This window comes from Acromyrmex echinatior, chromosome 13, assembly GCF_024713525.1.
Source record: "Acromyrmex echinatior isolate Ae372 chromosome 13, ASM2471352v2, whole genome shotgun sequence".
Lineage (NCBI taxonomy): Eukaryota > Metazoa > Arthropoda > Insecta > Hymenoptera > Formicidae > Acromyrmex > Acromyrmex echinatior.
This window is the reverse complement of record NC_141864.1, coordinates 11,466,571-11,493,739: the sequence shown is the minus strand read 5'-3', so window position 1 is coordinate 11,493,739 and position 27,169 is coordinate 11,466,571. Positions and strand designations below refer to the sequence as shown.

General features: G+C 30.3%; 2 protein-coding genes across 5 annotated transcripts in view; one reads left to right on the top strand and one right to left on the bottom strand.

The window, feature by feature from the left end:
* The first annotated feature begins 303 nt into the window (after positions 1 to 303).
* Positions 304 to 8,987, top strand: LOC105151525 (cytochrome P450 307a1). Its single transcript, XM_011065285.2, has 3 exons — positions 304 to 4,439; positions 6,376 to 7,167; positions 7,927 to 8,987. The coding sequence occupies exons 1-3, from the start codon at positions 4,043 to 4,045 to the stop codon at positions 8,253 to 8,255; spliced, it is 1,518 nt and encodes a 505-aa protein (XP_011063587.1). The 5' UTR covers positions 304 to 4,042; the 3' UTR covers positions 8,256 to 8,987.
* An 849-nt stretch (positions 8,988 to 9,836) lies between these two features.
* Positions 9,837 to 27,169, bottom strand: part of LOC105151526 (facilitated trehalose transporter Tret1) — a 40,777-nt gene continuing 23,444 nt past the window's right edge. For all 4 annotated transcript variants that reach the window (XM_011065288.2, XM_011065287.2, XM_011065286.2 and 1 more), the window contains exons 2-5: positions 24,085 to 24,141; positions 16,042 to 16,183; positions 15,125 to 15,444; positions 9,837 to 14,704 (exon numbers count right to left, since the gene is read on the bottom strand). In XM_011065288.2, the coding sequence (XP_011063590.1) occupies positions 13,745 to 14,704; positions 15,125 to 15,444; positions 16,042 to 16,183; positions 24,085 to 24,141 (1,479 nt within the window). In that variant the 3' untranslated portion in view covers positions 9,837 to 13,744. The remainder of the gene's footprint in view (positions 14,705 to 15,124; positions 15,445 to 16,041; positions 16,184 to 24,084; positions 24,142 to 27,169) is intronic.

Sequence of the window (27,169 nt, the reverse complement as noted above, 5' to 3'; positions counted from 1 at the left end):
TAATACGACTCGATACGGATGAAGTAATCTCTCTACTGTCGCGGTCAGTGAGAGGGAAAAAAAACCGCGGCACTGATCGGTGGGGGAATACCACTCGGTCCCAGGGGGAGGGGGGGGGAAGGAGAGCAGCGGGAGGATCCGACGAGGAGGATAGGTGCACATACTCATCACCATAACTCTCTTGCTTTATTCATATTAATTTGAACGAATTCTCATTATAGAAATTTCCGGAAGACAGTGTGTTTGATTTTTTTTTTTTTTTTTTAGTATTATTTTAAGTATTAAAAGCATTGCTCATGTTCAGTTCTATCTTCTAATACTCAAGGTGAATAATGTTGGTCAGTAGTGCTTTTAGGGCCCTTGTTCACCGATATCTCAGTTATCTCAGTATCACTGTTATCTCAGACTGTAACCTCAGAGACATGAGAAAATGCATAATAGAAATTATATTCGAATAGAAATATTTTTCAATAAAATAATATTTTCAATCGATAGAATAGATTTATAAAATATATCAAAAATTATTCTCTTGTTTCGGGAAGAAATTAAATCACATATTTACTTTTATATACAATATTATTATTAATTTGATTGATTTTTCCAAAGTTATAATCGTAGCTCAGTTTTTGGTTATGATTTATTTAATGAAACAAAAAAGAAAAATTTATAAGTTGGTTCTATTGATTGTAAGTGTTGTTTGAAATATGTTTGCGTATTAATATAACTTGCAATTTTTATTGTGTATTGTTTTGCTTTACAATCTGAGATAGAAATGATGAGTGAATTTTAAATATTCAAAATGAGTAATTTCCAGTACTAAATTGGCATTAAATTAAATTTTTGCAAGGACTCAAGAGTATTTGTCTTATCGTGTGCTTCTTTATTCAAATTACTTCTCTTCTTCCGCTGGATTTACTTTTAATTTACATTTTTTTCTGCTATCGTTAATATACATTTTTGCTTAGAAGATGACTTTTGTAGAATTCATTCCGAGTTTATAAATCGTTTATGTGTCAGAAAAACGGAACATGTAAGTTCTCAATATCGATAGTGAGCAGGTTGCATATATGTTTCTTATTGTAAGAATAACATCGTGTTTCTATTTTTACATCCACAGAATGGAAGATGCAGACATGTTAATCTTAAACATCTTCAAGACAAGAATTTTAATTCTCGATTTTTTTTCTATTGTAATTACACAAATGTATACATCGCATATGTATGTGTGACTGCATCTGTATATTTTTTTCATTATTCCAAGAAAAATTCGAAGACTGACGAAGCGTGCTTGTTTTTTTTTTAAACAATGTTTACGGTAAACTAAATTAATATGGATGAAAGGAAAAGAAGACATCATTAGAATTGCATGTATTTCACTTCCTTCTCGTCGAACAAAATGCATTCGCATAGTTGTTTCACGGTGTCTTACGTAACGCCATACAGCATCTTTCTGAGACGGATTTAGCTTCTAGATCGACCGATTGATTTTTCGCGATACAAAAAGTCGTTCCAGACGTAAACAAAGTCTGCCACGATGTAACGCGGAGGAAAAGTTTCACAAAAATGATGATCGCTACACGTATAATAAAGCGTTTATGTTTCCTTACAATGTCAAAACGGAATATAATAAAGTATAAGCTTTCAAATGCGAGCTATTGCTCAGTTTATCTTTTAATTATGGCGTAGTGTGTTTTCCATTGACAGTGGTAGAAAATGGCAATGACAAATATTAGGAAATTTGTCAAAGGAGGGGGGGGGAGGTATTAACGCGCAAGTGAAATTTTTTTAAGATCATATATAAAAAAATAGGATATTATAAATTATTATTATTTAAATTATTACATTGAAGTAAGTATTATTTAAATGTAACAACTTATAAAACATTTTTTTAAATATTATATTAATGCAAAAGAAGAGTAACATAAAGGAATTTACATTTTTTATATCTAGAAATCTTAAAAAATATTTTTTGAATATTCAAATTGTGATTAAGCATTTGAAAGAAATATTAAAAATATTATGTTATAAACATTTTGCTATAAACATTTAAAAAAAAAAGGAGACTCCAAGGGAAGGGCCATGACCCTCATGGACATAAATAATTTATTCTATCATGATGAGGACGATTATAAGACTGACTTATAATATTTTTAACTTTAAGTTTCCCGACATCTTAATTTAACATTATTTTTAATTCATGACTATTGATTGATTGTTTTAAATATTAATTTATTCATCCTTTTATAAACAAAAGAACGAACATTTAATTAATATTAAATACAATTAATCAATAGACAATCTTTTATCATCATATTGTCTTATGAATTGATGTAATTTTGCGAATTACTGCTTTTTCTATAGTTTTCAACTTTCTGTGGATAATATAATATTGGATCGAATTAACATCACTCGGCTTTGCATCCGTTGTGAATGACATACTCTTTTTACGTATTTAACAACTTCGGTTCTTATGACTGGAACTCACGCGAGCATAATAAATCGAAACGTTCTGACATTTTATTTGTAATTTATTCTCGGACAATCTACTTGTATTTGTTCTAATAATAACACGATGTTAATTTATGCGCACTAACTACGGCGCTTGACACTCATTTGCTTTTTTGTTATATTATTTTACATGACTGAGTTGTTATTTTGTTATGATGAAAATTCGCGGATTTCTCTTCCCTCTTATTCTGTTTCTTGGCGCACAGGGGAACCATAATCTACTTTCTTAATTGTTGCACGATTTTGTTCTCACATAACTCTTTAAAGAATTTGAAAACGTCATGCCGGTCGTGTCGAGCCGATCAGCCGGCTACCACGTGAAAAAGGTAACTTCGTTCTCCACGTACCCCGTGGTGTACCAAAAGCGAATTACCATCGATCACCGACTTCGACATTCTCGGCCGCGAGAGTACATCGGGTGGTACCGGCGATCGAGTCGGTCCCGGCGTAGCTGCGAGTACGCTCGCACACTACTTTGCTGCCAGAAAACTCGATGGCACCTTAAAGAGAGAAGTCAAGGGCAAGAAGTCTTTCTGCGTCCCTTCGTTTGTACAGCCTGGGCCCAGGAGGCCACGGCTGGGCCCTACCGGGCGATTCTTCTCCCCACCTTTTCCTCTAGCACCCGTCCCTACCACTATGTAGGTTTGCTCTTTGCTCCACCGCCTCCGGGGCCCTTTTCCTCTCCCCCTTTCCCCGACATTCCCGCGATCATCCCTCCGCTGCCGCGTCTGCCTCCTTCCAGCCCTTCTCTCTCTGCTCTGAATGCTGCGGATCCTACCAACCCATACGCGAGTAAGTATGTCCTTTCAGGTTTTCTTAAAATTCGTCTCTGTTTAAGCAGAGGCAGAGGGGTACGCTCTTATAATCCATACAAGAGTGTCCACCACCTCCTCCTCCTCTTTCGCGTCTTCCTCCACTTCTATCGTCACCACCTCCTCCTCCTCCTTCCTTCCTTCTCCTGTTGCCCATCTCGTCTCAACATGAATCCATATGTATGGGGTTGAGGCGCACAGTGCTCGACGCAAATGTGCTGACTACATTACGCCCGGCTATATAAGATAGCCGGACAACCATCCTATCCCCACAGACCGAGTCAGATCGGCGGACCGTTCACAGACGGGCCACAAGGAGCTCGCGTCCCGATCGGCTGATATTCATTCGCGGTGAAGATATCACGTTTGAGATTGTCTTAGAAGGGTCGACTATTGTTGACATTTCTGAAGTGAGCAAGAGATTGCTTAAGAGTTCGAAGGATCGTCTTATCAGGAGATATTGACGAAAGCAGCCCGATTATCAAGACTAACGCGTGCTTCGATCTAATGGAATCGATATCCTGCAGAAAGAATATAAATTAAAGTTCTAGAAGACAAGCACGAGCGAGATCTTGATAGCAAAATATACTCATAAGAAGAATCGGGAAACGAATTTTTTCAAATTGTCAGAAAAAAAAAGAAAGAAATAATTGTAAAGAAAGAAAAAGGAAGAAGAGGCAAAAGATTTTCTTTCGTAAAGAAATTTGTGATCGTGCTGAAGGATGATTTTTATTGGCGCCACGACGTATTTCCTACTTGCCATCGTTCTGGTGGCCTTGGTCTTGATCGTGATGGACCATATCAGATTGAAGAAGAATCCGAAGAAATTATATGACGGCGAGCCATCCGACTTACCAGATCCACCTGGACCGAAACCATGGCCAATTTTGGGCTCTCTTCATATTTTGGGACGTTATGATGTGCCTTACAAGGCTTTTGGCGACCTCGTCAAGGCCTACAACAGCCAGATAATCAAGCTCAAGATGGGATCTGTACCTTGCGTCGTCATCAATGGATTGGAGAACATCAAGGAGGTCTTGATCGTCAAGGGCCACCACTTCGACTCTAGGCCAAACTTCATTAGATATCATCTCCTCTTCTGTGGCAACAAGGAGAATTGTAAGTATCCTATTTTTCATTATTTCTACAAGCTTTCCATTAAGAATCAATTAGCATTATATCTAATTTTTGAATTTATAATATACTAAATTAATATCAATAAAGCCCAAAAAAAAATTGTAGAACAGATCTTATACATTTACATCTTATGCATTTAAAACTGTTTTTTTGGACAATTTATTATCCTATCAATATTACTAATTAATAAATCGAATAAGGATGATCCGTGATCAGTAAATACTCTTAAATCGTTTGTCGAAAAGAGATCGTACGTGTAACAAATCACTCTCTCAGCGGTTTGGGTCACGTTGCGAGCATGTTTTCCGATCATACGTCCGGCAGGGAGCTCAGAAATTCCGACTGATTATTATAAATCATCGATACAGCGTCGACCGAAAGTTCGTAGCTTATCAGCATCTCGTTAGGGAACTTTTGAAAAATTGCATGCTAATGACCTTGTCGCGCGTCGCGCATATACTCACGCATAGTTTACGCACGACGTATGGTTTACTTGTCGCGTACGCATATTCCATGCTCGTCCGCGCCAAAACTCATGCTAAGGTCAGCTTAAGAAGCGGTACCAAGTGCAGGCGGAAAAGGTCACGGTACCACTTTCACGCGTTCCTGGCTCACCCGGCAGTCGGAAAATAGGATCAAGGCTGATCCATCAGAATCGCCGCTGCCGCGCCATCTTACCCCGGCGCGATCCAAGACGATCGCATTAACTCTTTCCACTGCGTACGTTCGTACTCATTGCAAACGGAATATTTTAATTTCGCGCTCACGTCACTTGCGCCGGCAGCTCTTAATACGGTCACCTCTATAAAGTGCTTTATTTATTGCAGAATTAATATTATTATTAGCTACTAATCCCTTGACTTTTTACGCGCAATAAATTAATGATATGTTTTTCTATATTAATCTTTCTCAACCTTTGCATATTCTAATTTAGCTTTCGTCAGACATCTAATACTACGTTCTTTTAATCGTTTGTTATTAAGAAATCCATAACATATTTTTAATTGTATAAAAAACTAAAAAAATATTGATATATATAGAACACTTGAAAATTTTTCTCTGTTGTAATTTATTTATCTCTAATTTGATCATGCGATCATGGAAAAATATATAAAATATTCGAAATATTTGTTATGGAACACTAAAAAAAAAATTTTTCATACTGTAATTTATTTTATAATTAATTTATTCCTGATTCGATAACGTTCGCTGGATCATAGAAAAACAAGTGCGGGAGGACCGAGCTGCCGCTCTTCAGGTTCTCAGGCGCCCTGCACGGATGACGAGAAACCGGGTCACTTCCTACTGCCCGTCTCTTCTCCCGCTTCGATTCCATATTAAGCGCGCTGAGCGGAGAATCGATTTTCTGCGGTCTTCGCTGGGGAATTGATGCCGTATTGTCTAGCTGCGTTCGCGTAACATTTCCGCGTATACGATGCATGCGAATGTGCGCAAAGTAGAAAGGGAGCGTATGCGAATTTTTTTTCTGCGAAACGATGATGTTTCGGAACGCGTTGTTACGCGCACTGTGACGGTAACAAGGCCAAGTTCAACGCAGCCGCCAGTCGTGCTGATTATTCTTTTCTTCATTTAGTAATTTGAGCCGCTATACATTCGTGGAATATATAAGTTTACCATCACGGTGCAGTCCTGACGTCAGCTGCTTCCGTTGAGAGTTACTATAAATTGCAACGTGATGAGAGCAAATCTAATTGATATTACATTTCAAGAAGAACGTCTTGAAATTGTTTTAAATAAAATAAGGAGAAAAAGACAAAACAGTTATTCCAAATATTTCTTAAATATATTTTTCCAACAAAATAAAAATTAAAATGCATAAATTTTTAATAAAAGTATCGACGTCAGTTGGACGTTTGAGATAGGATAACGATTAAATCATTCTTCCTCTTTCTTACAGCTCTGGCATTCTGCAACTGGTCAGACGTCCAGAAAATGCGAAGAGAGATGCTACGAGGACATACTTTCCCGCGCGCCTTTACCATGCGCTACAACCAGTTAAACGGCATAATCGGCGACGAGATGGAATGGCTGATTAATCACCTGACCGGCATCTCTGGTATCAGCGTGCACGCCAAGCCGCTGATATTGCACACGTGCGCGAACATCTTCTTCAAGTACCTCTGCTCACGAGGCTTCGACTACGATCACGCTTCCTTCAAGCAGGTGATCGAAAACTTTGACAAGGTCTTCTATGAAGTAAACCAGGGATACGCCGCGGATTTTATGCCGTTTCTAATGCCACTCCATCAGCGTAACATGACGAGGATGGCGACTTGGACCCACGAAATCAGAGAGTTTGTGGAGAAATACATAATTGAAGATCGTGCGACCGGCTGGAAGTCGGTCATACCTGAGGTAGACTATATAGATTGTTTGATAAATCACATGAAGACCGATGCTGAGCCCAAGATGACGTGGAACATGACAATGTTCGCGTTGGAAGATATCGTCGGAGGTCACTCGGCAGTCGGCAATTTCCTAATAAAGATTCTGGGATTCCTGGCTACACGACCGCACGTACAGAAAACAGCGCAGATGGAAATCGACGGGATCGAGACGACGAGCAAGTTCATTGGGCTAGAGAACAGAGGAAATATGCCGTATACGGAAGCTATCATTCTTGAAGGAATCAGGTTGATCGCCAGTCCGATTGTTCCGCACGTTGCCAACCAGGATAGCTCCATAGCCGGTGAGTAATTTTCTCTCCTTTTTTAATACATTGTCAAAATGGATAAATGGTAAAAATAGTCACGTAAACACAAAGAACGGAAAGAAGTGAAGATTTGCAATTTTCCCTTGCAATGTCATATATTTTTGTAAATTATAAAAACAATTTGATTTCAAGACAAGACAAGAATTGAACAGTTTTTTTTTACACGAAAAGAACAGTTTTGCTGAAATATATTAGGTGTTGGAATTAATTCGTAGCGTTTTTTAATGAAAGAATGTTATTTATTTCACATGAGCATTAAAAAATACATTAATGAAAGTACTTCCCATCACTTGTAAAACGCTACGAATTAATTCCAACACCTAATATAAAAATTTATAGATACAGATCTGAAAATGATTTTATTGGAATCAAAATAATGTAAATATTTCTAGCACGATGAGTAATATTCGCAAAAAGTTTTGACATTTCAGCAACCAGTTCGAATATTCTACATTATTTTAATAGTGCGAGAAAATTATTTTTATATCTGTATCTAGTTAAATTTTTAAATACTTCAAGAAAACTATTCTTTTCTTGTAGTGCTTGTCTTGGCATGAAAGTAATTGCTTTTATAATTTACAGAAATTTATGAAATTGTAAATGAAAGTTGAAAATTTTTATATAAATAGTTACTTAAGAATTTTATTGATTTTGAATAACATTGTATTAATATCAATATATTTATTAATATAACCAAAATTGTAACATTTGATTTTATTTGAATTCTTATTCTAGGTTACAAAATAGAGAAGGATACATTTATCTTCCTGAACAATTACGAATTAAATATGTCGGAGGAGTTATGGACCTCTCCTGAAGAATTCATGCCTCAGAGATTTATACAGAACGGCAAATTGTTGAAACCAGAACATTTTCTGCCTTTCGGGGGCGGCCGAAGATCCTGCATGGGTTACAAGATGGTTCAATACATCAGTTTCTCGACGATAGCCACCCTGCTGAAGAACTTCAACATATTGCCGGTAGAGAAGGAGAGCTACAAGGTTCCTATCGGTAATCTGGCACTTCCTACGAACACCTTCAAGCTCCGTTTCGAAAAACGGTAGGATAGAAAATGCAAAAAAATAAATCAATAAGAAAGAATGAATTTGGCCGATGAAATCGGAGCGTGACTTTGATTTCTCGTCCATAATCCGACCACGATCTGGGCTCCTGAAAACTTTGTCGATTACGCGGAACATCAGCGATTAAAGAGATCAATTGAATCCGAGCAGAAGGCAAATTTGAAAAAAAATTGTTCGATATTTAACTCAATTTACTTGATGGCTTTACTTGATCGAACTAAGACTAGTGTTTTGCACATAGGCGAAATTCTTATTAACGTTATGCGCAGGACCAGCAGCTAAAAAGAGGCTTTTGATTCCAACGAAGCTTTACTTACGTAGGGAAGGTTATATATGAGAACAAGCGAAGAATACTGACATTACTAGGTCGTTAAGATAGCTAATTGAATCGTTCCTCGACTCATGCTCTAGGCGTGAATACGCGCGGAGCCCAGTTTCGTTTAGTTCAAATCTTTGTTATATATAATTTTACTTTCTATAGAATATATTTCTCTCTCTCTCTCTCTCTCTCTCTCTCTCTCTCTCTCTCTCTTCCCCTTTTTTGTTTTGATTTAATTGATTAACATATATCTATAAAAAATATTTTATATCATAGATAACTGATTTGAGAAAGCATTTAGTCCTCTTTTAATTATCCGATAATTGTAAAATTTTTATTTTGTTCTAAAAAATTTTTTATTCTTATTTTATATTTGAATTAGTGAAAATTAAAAATTATATGTATACAAAACTCAATTTATAATATCTTTGCTTTATTAAAAGTAAAGATAATTGATTATAAAATTTTCGATTATAAATGAAAATACTTGAAAAAAAAAACATTATATATTGCTTATCATTTAATAACTATTTAAAAAATAAATCTGTTGACTTAATAAAAGATTGTCACATTAAAGTGCTAAGTTCAAACGATTTACATAACTTCATTACTTGAAGACAATCAATGATTGAAATAAAATTAAAATTTTTCTCAAATTTACTTTGAAGAAGATTAAAATTAATTAACAATTTCTTCAAATTTAGAGATGTTTAAATTATTTATAAACTTACCGTTAAAAATTTACGCATTAAGTACGTGTTTTTGTGCTGTAATACAAAATCCTTTCGCAAAAAGATTTTGCAAAAAATCTTAATTTTGTACTTTTTACCTTTCGAAGATCTAAAATTTTATTTGTACTTATATGTATAAGTGCGAAGTGCGCATTTTGCATATATAAAATTTATATTGCAGCATCACTATTTTATTTCTTCTTCTTCTTCTTTTTCTTCTTCTTTTTCTTTTGATATATATATAGTATATTAAAAGAATGTTGTTGTTAAATCATCATATATGTACTTTCCCGTCTTGGCCATATCGTTACATTTTATGAGATAGTGTGAAGTATAATCTCGGGGAGTAATTTTGGGAGCAGAAAATAGGAAAAGAGTTTTAAATAGAATTAGAATATTACAGTGATACATGAAAGTTTTATAGTTGTTTCCAAAATGTTTGCATTTTTTATAAAATAATAATTATTCTACAAAGTAGTTCTCTTCCCATACCACTTCGCAAATAATAATTCATTTTTATTATATCGAGCATTTATTAGTGCATTATGTTATTATTATTACACATTCAATTACTTTATATTAATATCGCTTATTATTATTATTGTCAGTAATCATTCTGTCTTTTCTCGCTTCGTTTCTCTCACCGAACCATATCTCACACAGTAAAAAACATTTTGTATTTGTGTTAGAAACGGTCCACTCAAATCCTTGTTAAAATTTTGTATTGAATTTTTAACATATCCGAGTTTTAATTTAACATAATATGATTGTGTTATTTAAATATTTTGTGTTAAATTAAAATTTAACATTTCTCAGTGTTAAAATAACATAATTTATAGGTAAGTCACAAACATAAAAATAATGTAGTTTTAAAACGTAAATTCTAAGAATAAATTAATAAAATATATGTGTTGATTTAATATTATATTATAAATGTTAATTTTATTGAAGAAATATGTTCTGTACAAGTAGTTACATATTTTATATATGAAAAGGTACAGATATTTTGTGTTATTTTCTCTTTGTAACAGTAAATATCTGTTAAATCTATATCTATATGTTAAATCTATATATTGCATATGTTAAATATCACAGAAGTATCGTTTAAAAATATAAAAATAGCATCTAATTTCAGTTAAATTTAACATTATGATTATAATTTAACATAAAATTTGTTTTTAAATTATGTCATAGTATTATGTTTTGTGTTAATTTTTTACATAATATTTGTGTTACTTTCTAACATATTCATCTTATGTTACATTAACACAAAAATTTGAGTGGATCGTTTGGGATATGTAAAATATGTTATTTAACACAAACTTTTTTACTGTGCACACTTTCACATTTCATAAATTGTACATTATTTTGTGTTTGTTATTTAATTGTTACGCTATTTGTTAATTTATTATTTAAGATTTTAATAAGATTTTAATAAAATATATGACATATGTATATACATGATATATATATATTTTTATATCTTGGCATATATATATATATATATATATATATATATTTAATACATACTTAATATAACTTAAATAAATGACATAATTAATTCGAAAATAATTTATCAATCAGTCGCGTGATAAATTGATATACTGTAAAGCTCATAGATTTTCATTAATATCATCGCACTTTCTTCACGAAAAAATATTATTTGTGTGTGTGTATGTGTGTGTGTCCCCACGCGTGCGCTGTACAAAGGAAAACTACACTCATGTAAAAGACAATTGTTATAAAATGATAATCGCTAAGAAAACTCGGATTATTATTATCAGTTTTAAATAAACGATAACAGATATGATACGCAAATGCAAAACTCCTTCCTATGTTTATTGGATCGACTGACTTGATCGTTATCATCATGTCAATCCGTCAACCTTATCAAATTTAACATGTTAATTATTTACGAGAAAATGATTTATGAAAAATAAAGTAGGAATAAGTTATTTAGTATTTAAATTGCGTATTTAGTATTTAAATTTTGTATGCCTTCATTTAATTTTATATTCATAGTTTTTGCAATTGTTGAGTAGTAATACAATTTATATATATATATATATATATATATATATATATATATATATTAAAATGAATAAATTTTCTATTTGATTAATTATGCGTATTATGTGATAAAATGCAATTGTACACAATATCTTCTTTAGATCTTTACCATCTACAATGATATTTAATGTACTTTCCTGTAACAGGAGAATCTCTGAAATATTTAACAATATGTTTGGACAATTTTGAAGGTATACAAACAATGTTCCAAATAACAAATTATTGGCGATATATTGATTGAACATTGAGGATATATAGAACTAATTTGAACAATATTGTGCTAATAATTGTACTATAATTAGGATATTGAATAATAAGTATATGTAGGATGATTGATAATGATTAAACTCTCATATAGAGATAGAATGCACTAAACTGAGTAAAAAAAGTCTTTGCAATCTTCGCAATGGTTGACGAGATATTAATTTCCAAAAATCATCGAGTAAGCACGTATCCCTCCGTCCGACTGTTGCCTATTGACTGTTAAAAATTGTAAAATGATAAAGAACATTTCTACTCAGTTTAATCATTTTGTCTCTATACAAGAATTTAATCATTAATTATCAGACACTCTGTATACATATATTGAGTTTTAATACAGTGTAATATGTACTACCTTATCAAAATATTATCTTTGAGATTACATATCTCTCTTGCGAGACCCGCAACAAACCTATTCTCATTACAATAAAATTTGCGAACACATTTTACAATATAGACCTAAGTATTAATACAATATATGACACTGTTTTCGTAATAGCAAAATTAATGTGGTTTTATTGAGATGACAACATGGTTTTATCGTATTACATTTTATTTCTCTGTGTAAGCTCTAAACAAATATTTTTTAATGTATTATACTTTCTTCAATTTGTTTGCAAAATATATGATAAGATCTTTACGTATTTATAATAAATACATATAAGAGATGTCTTATTATTTCGATGCAATCTTTAAATATTTTTAAAATGATTTCTTGAAGCATTATGACATTGTGTTTGATTTATTTCTTTCATCGACAGTCTTATGTCTATGTTACATTACGCATTGGAGATTGAGGTTTGCAAATTAAAGATTGGAATTTGACCAATCAAATAATTTTAATTTTAATCTATTTTGTTCTAATTGGCTGAATTTTAATCTTCAATTCGCAATTCTCAGTCTCTGTAGTACGACACAGGCATTACACAGTAAAAAACATTTTGTATTTGTGTTAGAAACGGTCCACTTAAATCTTTATTAAAATTTTGTGTCAAATTTTTAACATATGCGAGTTTTAATTTAACATAGTATCATTGTGTTATTTGAATATTTTGTGTTAAATTAAAATTTAACATTTCTCACTGTTAAAATAACATAATTTATAGTAAGTAAACAAATACCATAAAAATAATGTAACTTTAAAGTATAAATTCTAAGAATAAATGAATAAAATGTGTGTTAATTTAATATTATATTATAAATATTAATTTTATTAGAAATATAATTTATTTTTTTATTAAGAAATATGTTCTGTACAACTAGTTACATATTTTATATTTGAAAAAGTGAGATATTTTGTGTTATTTTCTTTTTGTAACAGTAAATATCTGTTAAATATATATATGCATATGTCAAATATCAGAGGCATCGTCTGAACTAAAAATGTAAAAATAGCATCTAATTTCAATTAAATTTAACATTATAAATGTGTTAATTTAAAATTTGTTTTTAAATTGTGTCAAAGTATTACGCTTCTTGTGTTAATTTTTTACATAATATTGATTTTCTAACATATTCATCTTATATTAAATTAACACAAAAATTTGAGTAGACTGTTTGGGATATGTGAAATGTGTTAAATTTAACACAAATTTTTTTTACCGTGAGGTGCCTCTACATAATTCGCAAATCGCAAAACGTAGTTTGCAAATGCTGACGCAGAATGACGATCATCGCACGTAAGATACACGCAGATAAAACTCATTCGCATGCAATGAAAAAACAAATAATTATTTTCATTCTATGTCTGCGTTTGTGAACTAAACTAACAAAAGTTTTGTGATTTACTAATTATCTAGTAGAGGCATCTTAACGTTCGTACAGATATACGTTTCGTGCATTATCTACTCTTGACATTTATTTGTCCGCATAAGCAATAAATAAGGTAAATGTCCCAGTCATCCGACATGTCCAAATATTTATTAAAGAAATAGTTATTATAAAGTATTTATAAATATACAAATCTTAAAATGAAGATTTTAAATAAATCATTGATATATTATTTTTTATAAGCCAAAAGTTTAGAGTCGTTGTGCAATATTTTATTAAATAAATCTAATTAATAATTAGCTGAAGTATGTTAAGTATTCTCAAGTTCTTACAAAACTGACGGAAGTCGGAATAACTACTTCTTCGACTACCCCTTCTATCGATTGCAATTCGAAAGCATTTTTTTTCGTCGAGAACATGTCTTCGATCTCGCGTAGAGTCTTTCCCTTTGTCTCAGGTAAGAAAAATAAGACAAATATTGCGCCGATTAAAGACATGATTGCGAAGAAAAGGAACACGCCGTACATGTTCATCAGTTTTTCCATATCTGGATATGTCTTAACAGTTATTGCACTGAAGAGATAACCTATGGCAACCGTCATGCCGGACAATATATCTTTAACTTTGGACGGAAACACTTCGCCTACCATAGCAAACGGTATCACCAGAAAACCCAAAGTACTTGTGAATATGTACATCACCATACAAATCACCGGGACAACTCCATTATCCGCCATGACGGTTCCCTTTTCAGCTAGGTACAGATATAGTGACAAGCCTCCCATGAAGATCGTCATCCCAATGCCGGAAATCATCGATGGTATTCGCCGACCGAATTTTCGGGACACACCTGCCGTTAAGAGACTGGCTATAAAACGAGCGATGCCTATCAATACTGCTCCGAGGAAAGGATCCACTTGAACACCTGATTTAGCCATTATTCCAACGGCGTTATATATGACAACGAAGATCCCGGAGAATTGTTGGAAAAAGAAGAAGCTGAGCATTATACCGAATGGTACTAGAGAGCTCTTTTTCATCAGATGCTTCAGCACGTTCTGATTCTTCTTCTGCGGACGCGGTTTTAGTTCAAACAAGACTTCCGCCGGTGCCGGCTGATCCTTTGGTATTCCACGGAACTTCTTCATGATCTCTAGCGCTTCATCGGGCCGATTTCGATCCCTCAACCACAAAGGACTTTCAGGTATCACCAGTAAAGTGAGGGCGATCGCGCACAATGGAAATAGAGCGCACATTAAAGCCACCAGTCGCCAATTATCCTTTGAGAAAGAACAATTATGCATTAATATATATATCTATTGATTATTGCGACAAATATTACAAATATTACATGTCTTGGTCAAATTGAAAAAGATGGCCCTGGTTGGTGATATTTTTTGCAATGAGTTCTTTGCAGTGTTATAAGATACTTATTAGCATCATTATTAAATTGACGATTAATTATTTTGAGATATTATTTCAGCTTTATTTTATGTTAGCGTTTCAAATCTAATCAGCGTACAATTTATCGAATTGAAATATAATATGTATTTAAAATTTACATAGAAATATTATTAGACATCAAGCCTCGATAGTATTTGGTACTTCTTATTTATTTGTGTTATTTATAATATATTACAGTTTGGTTCTAATTTGATATTAATTGTGCATTATTATGCTTATCGTTTATGAACATTTACCTGAAAAATATATCCGAAGATATAAACAATGAGAACACCAAGAGCGATAGAGATACTGGTCCATGTAACCATCGAGCCTCGCCATTTCGATCCCGCTATTTCCGCCGCGTACACCGTCGTCGGAACAGATGCCATGCCAGTGGATATTCCGGAAATTGATCTCCCAACTAAGATTTGCACGTAACTGTTCGACATGTAAATGATTACCCAGCCCGCCATTGAGATCAATGATGTCACGAACATGCTAATCTTTCTTCCTCGTCCCATCACGATGCTCGAGAGTAGGCAACCAATAGGTGTACCCAACGCCGATACAGTAGCTGTTGCGCAAATATAATAATTTTTTACTACAATAATTTTAAAATTTATTTGTAGCCTATATGCAAAAAAAGTAGTTATAATTAAAAATATTTAAAAAATTGAAAAAAAATAGTGGAATCCTTGGATTCCTCAGTTATTGAATTAAGTATTTAAAAAATTTTTGAAACAGTTACAGTATAAAGTACAAAATCATAGAAAAAAGGTGTATCTAATTGCAAAAGAAGTTAAATTATCTCTATAGATATAGGGAGAAGAGTGCAAAAGAAGTTAACTGACCGAATCCTTACTGTTGCAATACAATTATATCCCTCATTCAATAAAAATGACAAATGTTTTGTTTCAAAATGAGCTAAAATTCTTTTTTTAAGCTGCAAAATTTTTAATAACGGTAAATTTTTCTTAATTTTTTATAATAAAGATCTTGATGGCTTGAATAAGAAAAATTATACAAGTTTTTTACCATTGCTAAAAAAAAACTTTTAGTAGGAGTAACGACTTTTGCCAATTATTATTGTTATTATTACTATTATTATTATTTTTAATAATTCAAAATTGCAAAGAATTCGTTGAAGGAATGAATTTTTCATTACACTAACCCATCCAATTTGCTTGATTAGCATCGAGTTGTAAATCACCATCAGTCTTATTTGCTCTCATCGCAGATTCTGCTACAGCGCTGTAACCGAAACCCATTGCTGGACCCAACACCACAACATTGGCGCATAAGGCCATCAATATCTGTAGAAGAAAAGCTTCGAATCAGGTAGAAGTCGGCAATATCGGAAAATCAATGATGATGTAATGATAGCGACACGAAAAAATCCTAAAGAAAATATTTGTATTCGTAGTGAAAGGTAGAGCTGCAAACTTTTCTAGATAGAGCAGAAAACGTATAATTAATATAGATTATTTATAGCTGCGAAAAATAGTGTAAATAGATATGGGAGATATCCATTGCACAGTTCCTATCAAAGGATAAGATTAACTAAACATCGAATCTTTTTATCTGAATAATTTTCTTATCGCATCAAACTGCAGCTATTATAAATGCGAATAATATTAGAATCGGATAAATATTAACGTATGATCATTGAGATAAAAAGACGTAGCCAGCAATTACATACGTTTTAAAATTTTATGTGGATAAAATTATACTCACAATCAGTTTAAAGACTGAAAGTATAATAATATAACGCGTAGCACTTTTCATGCATATTTTCAAAATATTTTATATAATTATATAATTATATAATTTATCAAGATAAAACTTAGAAAATCGTATACAAATACAATATACAAATATATCTTATCATTACTAAACTTAAGATTTAGAGTTTTGTGGGACGTCAGAGATAAGTAATCGGTAAAAAATTGTTCACATATAATTATACACCATATAAAATTATACTTAAAAAATATAGGTATATAGGGTATTTGGAAAATCTTTCGCATAGAGATAGAATAGACTAAACTGAGAAGAAAAGTCCTCTACCATTTTGCAATTTTCGCAATAGTTAACAAGATATTAATTGTTAAAAATTGCCGAAAATTGGTCTTCAATAATTTTTTTAATCAAATACTATCAACTTTATAGAAAAATTGCAAGAGATAAAAATTGTTTATTTTCTTCTCATAGAACTTTATAAATTTGTTCAGAATTTTTTATCAACTTCTTGGTATGGCATTTTCTCATTTTTACCAACATGAGAAAATATGGTACTAAAAAATTCTGAAAAGATTCTAAAAAAATGTTGAGAGCTCTATATAAGAAGAAAATAAACTATTTTTGTATCTTGCAGTTTTGATAAGATGCCTAAACTAAGATAGTCTGTTTAAAATCATAATATCGTTAGATAGTCCAACATATCCTTTAGCAACTTTTTTACATGACATAATATCACAAAATGTAGATCTCCAAGTAAAATAGAGAATAGTATAGTAAATAGATTAAGAGGCATACAATTAGCAAATAAATTCTCATTAATATCATTGAATGTAGTCTCACTTTACCAACGTACCGATAGAATTAGCAATAACAAGCATATCTAGAAGATGGAATGTTTTAAAAAAGTAACATGCATTCCTAAGGAAGAATTCCTAAAGATCGTTAGTTTTGAAAACTTGACGGTTTTCAGTTTCAATGACAAACAGAAATTTGACACCCCAATGGGATTACCTCTTTCTCCAATCATTGCAGACCTCTTGTGAGATTTAGAAGCAAATGCTCTAGAGACCATTGGCAATTATCCTTTTATTTTATAAAGATACGTTGACGACATTGTGACCACAGTTTCCCTTGACTCGATGGATTTCATTTTAACAACATTTACTCGTTTCACACAAGATTACAATTCACGTTAGGGAATGGGGGGGATAGAATCAATTTTTTAGATGTTACAATTATCAAAAATAAACACATTTTAGAATTTGACCATATCATAAACCAACCTTTTCGGGAAGATACCTCAATTACTTATCGGCATACCCTATGTTGCAAAAAAAAACAGCGATGGACATGATTGACAGAGCGGTATTACTTTCGGACCCAAAATATCAGCAAAAAAATATTAAGTTTATTATTGATACTCTCCTAAACAATGACTATCTGGCGGAATTCATTTTCGAAATTATTGCTACTTGGCTAAAAACTTCAATCTCTAAACGAAAATCAATGGAAAAGAAAGGTAGTAAATATTGATAAATAATGTAGTAATAGCAATGAAAGAGTACCATGATTTTTGATTCCTTACAATCCGAGTGCAGCAGATTAATTTTTAACAATTAGCAAGAATGAGAATTTTAAACTAATTTTTTTCAGTGATAATTCACTGAAATAATAATAATCAACTAAACAAATTTATTAAAGTGCAAAAGGATATTTTTCCAAAGAATTTGAACAAGAATATTATATATAAAATCTCATGCAAAAATTGCGATGCTACTTACGTGGGACAGACGAGTAGAAAATTAAATACTAGAATTGCTCGTAACCATGTAAGTTGGAACTAGTCAATCGGTAATCATGGACCATAGAATCAAATATAATCACGAATTCGATTCGAAAAATGTCCTGATACTTGATACTAAAAGAGTAAATAAATGATTAATTTCTGAAAAAGCACACATACATATGCAAAAAAATCAACTTGCGCTCAGATATGGATGGACTACATTATGCTTATTCATCAATGCTAAACAAGTGGACGTAATGTGTTAGTTTATATTTACAGGATATATGATTGTGCAATTGTAATTTATATTCTGTACCGTTGTTCTTATATATCTTACAACTAGACTCGTTATCAATATACTCTTATATTATATAACTGGAATTAATTTCTTTAGTATATATACAAGTTACAATTAAGATTTAGCATAATCATATGCTCAGATTGTATAACTTGACTTAATTGTTGTATTTCATAGATTTTAATACTTAATTTATGTAATTATGTAATTATAACTCAATAGGTTTAAGACATCTATAATTTTTTTATACGGAGTATGCGTATTCAATTTACAACGAAGACTTAATACCTTTATAATTGCCTCAATTTTTATTATACATTTTTTATATATGTTTGCAATATTAATTTAATTTAATTGTGTACATTTAACTCTTGTTTGATTTTGTGTATGTTTTTCGAATCGCAAAATTGTCAACTATATTTCTATTCTTGTATATGTTATATCGATGATAGACAAAGGCTTATATTACAAGAATTTTAAATAAAGAAAATACCGGGACATCCAAGATGTAATCATTTTATATTTTACATTAGATACAATAATCACCTCCTCGCGCTGACTATAAATAGCTCAGAATCAGTTATTATTGTTATTTCATAAATTATAATTTTGAATAACATAATAAAAATTCGAGAATAATAATAAATTTTGTGTATGTATTCACATATATGTCCGGTCACTAGGATGTCTATCTTATTATATATAGGATGTTTGATAAGTAATGATAAAACTCTCGCACAGAAATAAAGCGGACTAAACTGAATCGAAAAGTCCTCTACTATTTTGCAATTTTCGCAATAATTACTAAAATATCAATTATTAAAAATCACCGAATATTGGTTTTTAATAATTTTTTACTCAACTACTACATACATCAAACTTTAAAAAAAAAACAGCGAGAGACAAAACTTGTTTATTTTCTTCTCAGAGAATTCTGAGAATTTTTTCAGAATTTTTTAGTACTGCATTTTCTTATGTTGATAAAAATAATTGCCAATAAAAATGCAAAAAGTTGACAAAAAATTCCAATAAAATTCTTAGAATTCTATGAGAAAAAAATAAACAATTTTTATCTCTGTTTTTTGTAAAGTTGATAGTACTTGAGTAAAAAATTATTGAAATATTTGACGATTTTTATTAATTAACATCTTGTTAATTATTGCGAAAATTGTAAAATGATAGAGGATTTTTCGATTCAGTTTAGTCCATTCTATCTATGCGAGAGTTTTATCGTTACTTATCAAACACCCTGTATATGTATATGTATATAATTATATTATATATAATTTTGTATAATGTCTAACTTTTACATATAATTGTATACATAAATTCATTAATATATATTTATAAAATAATGATTTATACATGTTTGTATATGTTTATACATATAATTCGTTGTAATTCCACTCTTTATTTCAATTCTTTAATAGGATAGAGCGGGGCTAGTTGTGACACTTTTTCTTTATATTATCATAAATCTTCACACAGTTACGATAGATTAATATAAATAATTTAAAACGTTGCATGTTCATCTTACTTAATAATTAAGTATTTATAAATCTTTAATATATCTCGTAAATAAGAAAAAATTAATTACAAAGCTGCAAAGTCAATATGCCCTATGGTACACGTTGAGTATCCTCGAAGAATAAGTTGAGCTATGAAAATAATCGTTTAAGATGAGATTATACATCATTAAAAACATGAAAGGATTATGTGTATACTAATCAAATTTTTATTATCATCTTAAATATAATTCTTTCTTTACAAATGTTTTAATTAACAGAATCAGAAAAACTAAAATCTTTACTTTTTATAATTATAATTAAACGTAAAATATATATTTAATCGTTAAATAAAAAAGAATAAAAAACATTGATAAAGACAGTTTTTATTTAAGCAGCTAAGTTTGTAAGGTTAGTTATGAGATATTGGGCCCAAGTCCTCTATCGTTATTGACTAAAATATTTTTTTATAACTGAAAAACAATAAATAAAATATCAATTTGGACATTAAAGTTAAAAAATACATTAATAACTTACATCTAAAAAACACGTTTGATTGTTATTAAAATAATTATATTAATATTAATTTGATTTTTATCGCTTTAATTATCACGTAGATTGAAAAGAATACTCACCTAATAATTTTATTTTTGATGTACAAAAAAGCGCATGTGTATAGTTGTTGACAGCCGAATGCAATAATCTCTGTCTGTGTGTTATCTTACATAAGCATAGTATCTATATATATTTTGGTTATTTATAATATATATTTGCATTTGCAATTTGCTTCTATGCGCAACTAGACTCACTCTATCCATATAGTTCGTATCCATATTGCTTAACTTCTACGATCGTACAGAAACTATTACTTTGTGACGACTTATGAATATTAAATGTAAATAAATATATTTAGAATTGATCTGTTTAATAGATATTTTCAATAAAATAGAACATGTATAATTTTGTATAAAATACATTTCCTTCATAAATGAATATAAAGAGTTATAATTTTTCACTGACATTTATATACATATACGAAATAGCACCTGGAATAATTTTTCTATTATCTGTTTGAATAAAACGCTTGGAGAACACTATAAGAATAAAGGCAAAATTTTTTTTCCTAAATATCTTTTTAATTATAATTTTGTCAGATGTATTCAGAAATATGATACTAATTAATAAAACTTATTTTAGTAATTAAACCAAATTATAATTATAGTTTTTAGTTTTCTCATTGGTATATGTAATTATTTATATCTTTACATAATTATATTTAGACATGTTTTTCATATTTATATATAATTATATATAATTCGTTTATATACATATAATTATATGTAAATGTTTTTCATTAGGTAGCGGATATATATATGTACATATATTATATGTATATTATATATATATGTATACACATATATATATATAGGACGTTCTCCACGAACCTCCCCTACTCAGAATAGTTTTGAAAAAAATGAGACGGCTCAAATTAAAGTTCGTCTACATCTACTTTCAAAAGCTGTCTGGCTTTTTTCTGAATTCAAAATGGCGTATCCAAGATGGCAGCCGATTTCACAGTAATCTTAGCAAAATTCAACTAATTTGCCAATCATCTACTTAACAATGCATTACGGCGGAAAATAACCCGATCTGAAGTTATCAAGTTTGGGTAGAGTAACCATCAAGTAAACATAGATATGACTAAACATTGATTCTCTACCCAAACGTGACAATGGTATAAGACCAATAATATATTTTGCAATATATGAGATATTATTGTATTATGAGTATACACACTTATTTATAGAACATTTGTTATAATAAAAATCAATTTAATGATATAAAATTTCAACCGGATGTATTCCCGAATATTAATGACATCCAACTATCCGGTCGGATAGTAAAAAAGTACCGGATAATACTGGATGTCACATACATTGCGGATATCCAGTGCAACCATAGTGATTTTGATTTGAAAGACAAAGAACGTTCAGATCAACCAAAAAAATTCGAAGATGCCAAATTGCAAGCATTGGATAAAAACTCAACTCAAACGTTTGAACAATTAGCTGATTGATGAATGAATCAATGAAGCATTAAATGTTGATAAATCAACCATTTCTAATCGGTTATACACAATGGGAAAGATTTAAAAAAAAGACAAATGGGTTCCGCACGAATTATCTGAACTGGCTATTCAAAATTATTTAATCATTGCTTTCTCGTCACAAAAAAAAGCAGTTTTTGTATCAAATAATGACCGGTAATGAAAAATGGACCTACTATGATAATTCTAAGTGTAAAAAATCAAGGCTGAAACCAAATCAAACAATTACTGCTGAGCGTTATCAACAACAATTAAATCATGCTTTGAACCAGAAACATAACAACTCAAAAAAAAATGCTAAGTGATTTTGTTGCGCGACAATGCTCGATCACACGTTGCAAAAACAGTTAAAGCGTTAGCAGTATTTCAATGGAAAATTTTACCACGTGCCGCATATTTACTGAGACTGTGTTTCTTCAGATTATTACTTATTTCGATCGATGCAGAACGGCCTTGCTGATCAGCACTACAAAACATAAAATGCTAAAATAAAAAAATAACTCGATGAATGGATTATTTCGAAGAGCGAATATTTTTTTCATTGCGGAATCTGTTTATTGCCAGATAAATGAGAAAAAGTTGTAGGCGGGAAAATTGTAGGTGCAAAATATATTTTAAATAAAATATAATTTAATATCTCCCTAAAATTAATGTGTTTTTTTTTGTTAAAAATTCTTTAAAACTAACCGGAATATCTAATATCTTAAAAATATCGGTGATTTTAAAACATTTCAATTTCCATTTTTGTATGATAGAACAGAGAAGAGAAGTTTTTGAATCAAACAATTTTTCCACAAATTTTGCACAAAGTAATGATCATTATTTTATATAAAATCGAGAAATATGCTCCATGATGTAAAAAAAAATGCTAATATAATATATGACAACGCAATTTAAAACCAAAAAAAGCGATGTCTTTTTCGAACGAAACTGAGACATTTGTTGTCATAATTTTTATCTTTATATCTATAACTAATGTGTGATTGTTACTGCAAGGTTGACACGATAATATCTGCAAACTTTTTTGTGATGATAACGGTCGCTTATAAGTTACATAAATGTTTCCTAACAATTTACATAATTTATTGATAGAATTGAATTGACTAGGAAATCTATTGCACTACATATCTGGTTTCTATTTCGTCATTTATATTTTTCAATTTATATTTTATCTTCATTACTACATCTCTCAATTCCAAAATTATTCGACAGAAAATCAAACAGTACGTAAATTCTTGGATCACCACAATAAATATCTTAAAAATTACAGAGAAAAAAATTAGGATATCTATCGATGCGAAATCATGCGTATATGGTATTTCAATTGCCAAAATATATTAAATATATATTCAGTATCGTCTTATCCGCGCAAAAATAAATTAATTCAGCAGTAAATTATAAATTAAATTAATTATAGTTAATATCATATTTTAATAGTAGCTATTTGCTTTTGATAGATTGATGAAGCAATAATTGATAATATCTGAAAATTAGGCTCGTCATTTTGAGAAGTAATGTATGTCAGCGATTGATAATATCAGAAAAATAGACTCATTATTTTTAGAAGTAATTTATATCTTTCCGATTTGATAAGTAATATGTGATATTCTCTCTCTCTCTCTCTCTCTCTCTCTCTCTCTCTCTCTCATTCATGAAGATGATATAATACATACATTAAATTCAATTAAACTTCGTTTTTTACGGGAAACAATTAATCGAAAAAAGAATTATATATAATCTCTATTTTTACAAGTGTATAAAACAATTTTATATCATACCTGATAAATTGTGCCTGTTCGTTCCCATTTTTTTTCTTGAGTGACGCTGGACTCCATCTGTAAAAAAGAAGATTAATAGAACTTTTAGTCATAAGCACATTTCTATGACACATGTAATTTTTAAGGCTATAAGTATTAAATTAAAATACAGAACTAGTTTTTATCATGTTTTTCTTCTGTAATTATAACACATAGTCTACATTAGTAATACAGCGTTGTAAGAAATACATTTTTTTAAATGACTATAGTTATAGTTATTTGAAAAAAATATAAGTAAATACGGATACACACATATATATATATATATATGTATATATATATATATATATATATATATGTATATATATATATATATATATATATATATATATATTGTACATATTTTTATGAATACCTAAATATAAATTAATTAATTTAAAAAATAAATCTAAATACATTGCAAGTATTTTTTAAATATATATTGCATGTACATATTGTATATCATTTTATATACACATTCTATTATATATAAATGGCCATGTACTCAAATAAATTTAAAGTAAGTTTAAATTGAAGTAAGCACTATACTATTAGTATTGTACTTATTACAGTATATATATATGTGTACATACATATATACTACATTATTTTTTACTAGAGTTTAAATCCCATCAGACGTGTGTGGAATATGAAGAAGTTTGAAAGGATCATCAACGAATTTAGAAGCAGCACTACATCAAATATGGGAACACACGATTGTGTTCTGAGGAACACAATTAGAGCTTGCATCAATATATGTGCTCGAGTTTACATCATGCACTTGATACAGGCACTAGATAATAAACTTTCTATTGAGTTATCTTAATTTCAGCGATACGTATAAATATGTACATGTGTATATTTAATTAATCATTTTGATGCATATTGTATCAATTTAATATGGTATATCAATCTTTAATAACATTGCTGAAATTTTTAAGATAATTTAATAGAAATTCACGAAGTTAATATCAAATGCTCGATGAGAAGTTTATAGCAAAAAATTTATATACAAAGATGAGGTGAAAGATTATAAGATTTTAAAGTGTAAAACACACACACACACACACACACATAATTAAAGAGTCTCCCCCAACAATACACATATATACACACACACATACACACAAGATGTGCAAAATCCAACCAGCAACTTTCCCTTAGTACGCATTGAATGCTAATGTTAGCGGTAAATGAATAAAAATATGTAGGTAACTTTAACACGCCCACGCCATATCTTTGGAACACAAAATTGTACAAAGCTTTATTTTTCCAATTTGCAAGAAAAAGTCCACACTTTACAATAATTATGAAATTTGTGAAAAAAATTTATTACAGAGTGCGTCAAACTGTGCAATTTGTTGGAGACGTAACATGTCCTTACTTTAAGAAAGATAATGAGAAGAATAAGAATGAATTTAAAATTTATCGAATGTATCTTAAAGCATACATTTTACCTGTAAGAATAAAAAAAAAACTTTGAATACGACTATTTTTTATGGAATTAATTATACAAACACATGAAATTGTTTGAAGTTATGCAAAATTTTAGTATAAATTTATGTTACGATAATAATATAGGATAACTCCGGTATGTACGCCGCACCTATCAAAAACTTAATTTATTAAATATTATTTACTATTTTTAAAGTAAACAAACTATATCAGTAAAAACTTTGTACTGTCTATTATTATGAAAAAAATATTGGAAATCCGAAATATTTATATTTCGTATTAAAAAATAAACTTTTTTAAATCCTTGTATTTCTGCCGTATGAATTTACAAATAATGCATATAAATAAGTCATAAAATGACACAATAACTTATAAAATGCGTTTATAAAGTTTTATTAAGGAATAAGAATGATAAATATGTATATGAAGTAATAAGTAATAATTATAATCTTCCTACATATATTACAAGTGTTATGACGTAACGTACATATTTCATATAATGCGTTTATTGTATTTAGTGTACTGAATTCAATCTGTGCACTTTGTATGCTTTGGGCATAAATCCCGCTCGCTAAAAATGCCGTATCCCAAACAGGTGAGATAAACAAGACAACAAACTAAACAAAGAATAAAGTACTGTATTTTGTTATACAACATGCTTTATTATTCCTCTACACTCATGAAATAATCACTAAGTCTTTTACACTCCTACAGTAATCATTTTATGTAAATTATAATTTATGATGCGCTACTCAACACAGTGACAAATCGATTCAACTCACAAATTTCATTAATATTAAGAAAAACTGAAATCATAACACAATACTAATATGATATAAAGACATGTAACAAAGTAGTTGCGGGAAAATTACCCCCATTCTTTCTATTTTTTCTGATTTCTGCGGCGTAAATCCCAGCGCGGCGTATTTGCCGGAGTTACCCAATATGCATACAATAATGAAAGTTTGTTTTTTATAGCTGCACTAGACGACACTAAAATTATTTTTTTAACTTTTATAAAACTTTTATACAAAAAAGCAGACCTAATATTTCGATTCGCGCATATTTATTTGAATATAAATAATACATATGTATGTGTGCGTGAATATGTCGCGTGCTCGCATGTTGAAAACGATTGTATTTATACATCTAAAATGCTATTTTAAATAGGAAAATAAAACATAAATAAATTATACTTATAATTACTGAGTTAAAAGATATGCTTATTATATATGCAAATATATTAAGTTGAGATAAGCATTTTTCATTGTCAGAAATAGTGCACTCAGTGCACTTTAAAGCTGTTGTACACAAATCAACATAAAGATATACGTTCAATATAGAAACGAATTAATGCGAAATATTCAATACATTTTACAATATTTGATAAAATACACATTGGGCATTTTATCAATTGGGTTATCTCACTTTTAGATTAGAATAATGTACAATAGTTTAATGTGCAGGGAGATTAATAATTAAGAGGTTTGATAATCTTAACTATAGATAAGCAATTTTTTTATGTATCAAAATTAATATGTTTGACATACATGTATTTGCATTTTTTGTAGTATAATTTATGTAGATTACAGTGTGCAGACAACAATTTTAT

What these genes read in the sequence shown, in the direction of transcription:
- LOC105151525 (XM_011065285.2), top strand. Translation starts at nt 4,043, where the DNA reads ATGATTTTTATTGGCGCCACGACGTATTTCCTACTTGCCATCGTTCTG. An exon ending in CTGTGGCAACAAGGAGAATT is followed by an intron (nt 4,440 to 6,375) that starts GTAAGTATCCTA and finishes TCTTTCTTACAG; the next exon opens with CTCTGGCATTCTGCAACTGG. An exon ending in CCAGGATAGCTCCATAGCCG is followed by an intron (nt 7,168 to 7,926) that starts GTGAGTAATTTT and finishes TTCTTATTCTAG; the next exon opens with GTTACAAAATAGAGAAGGAT.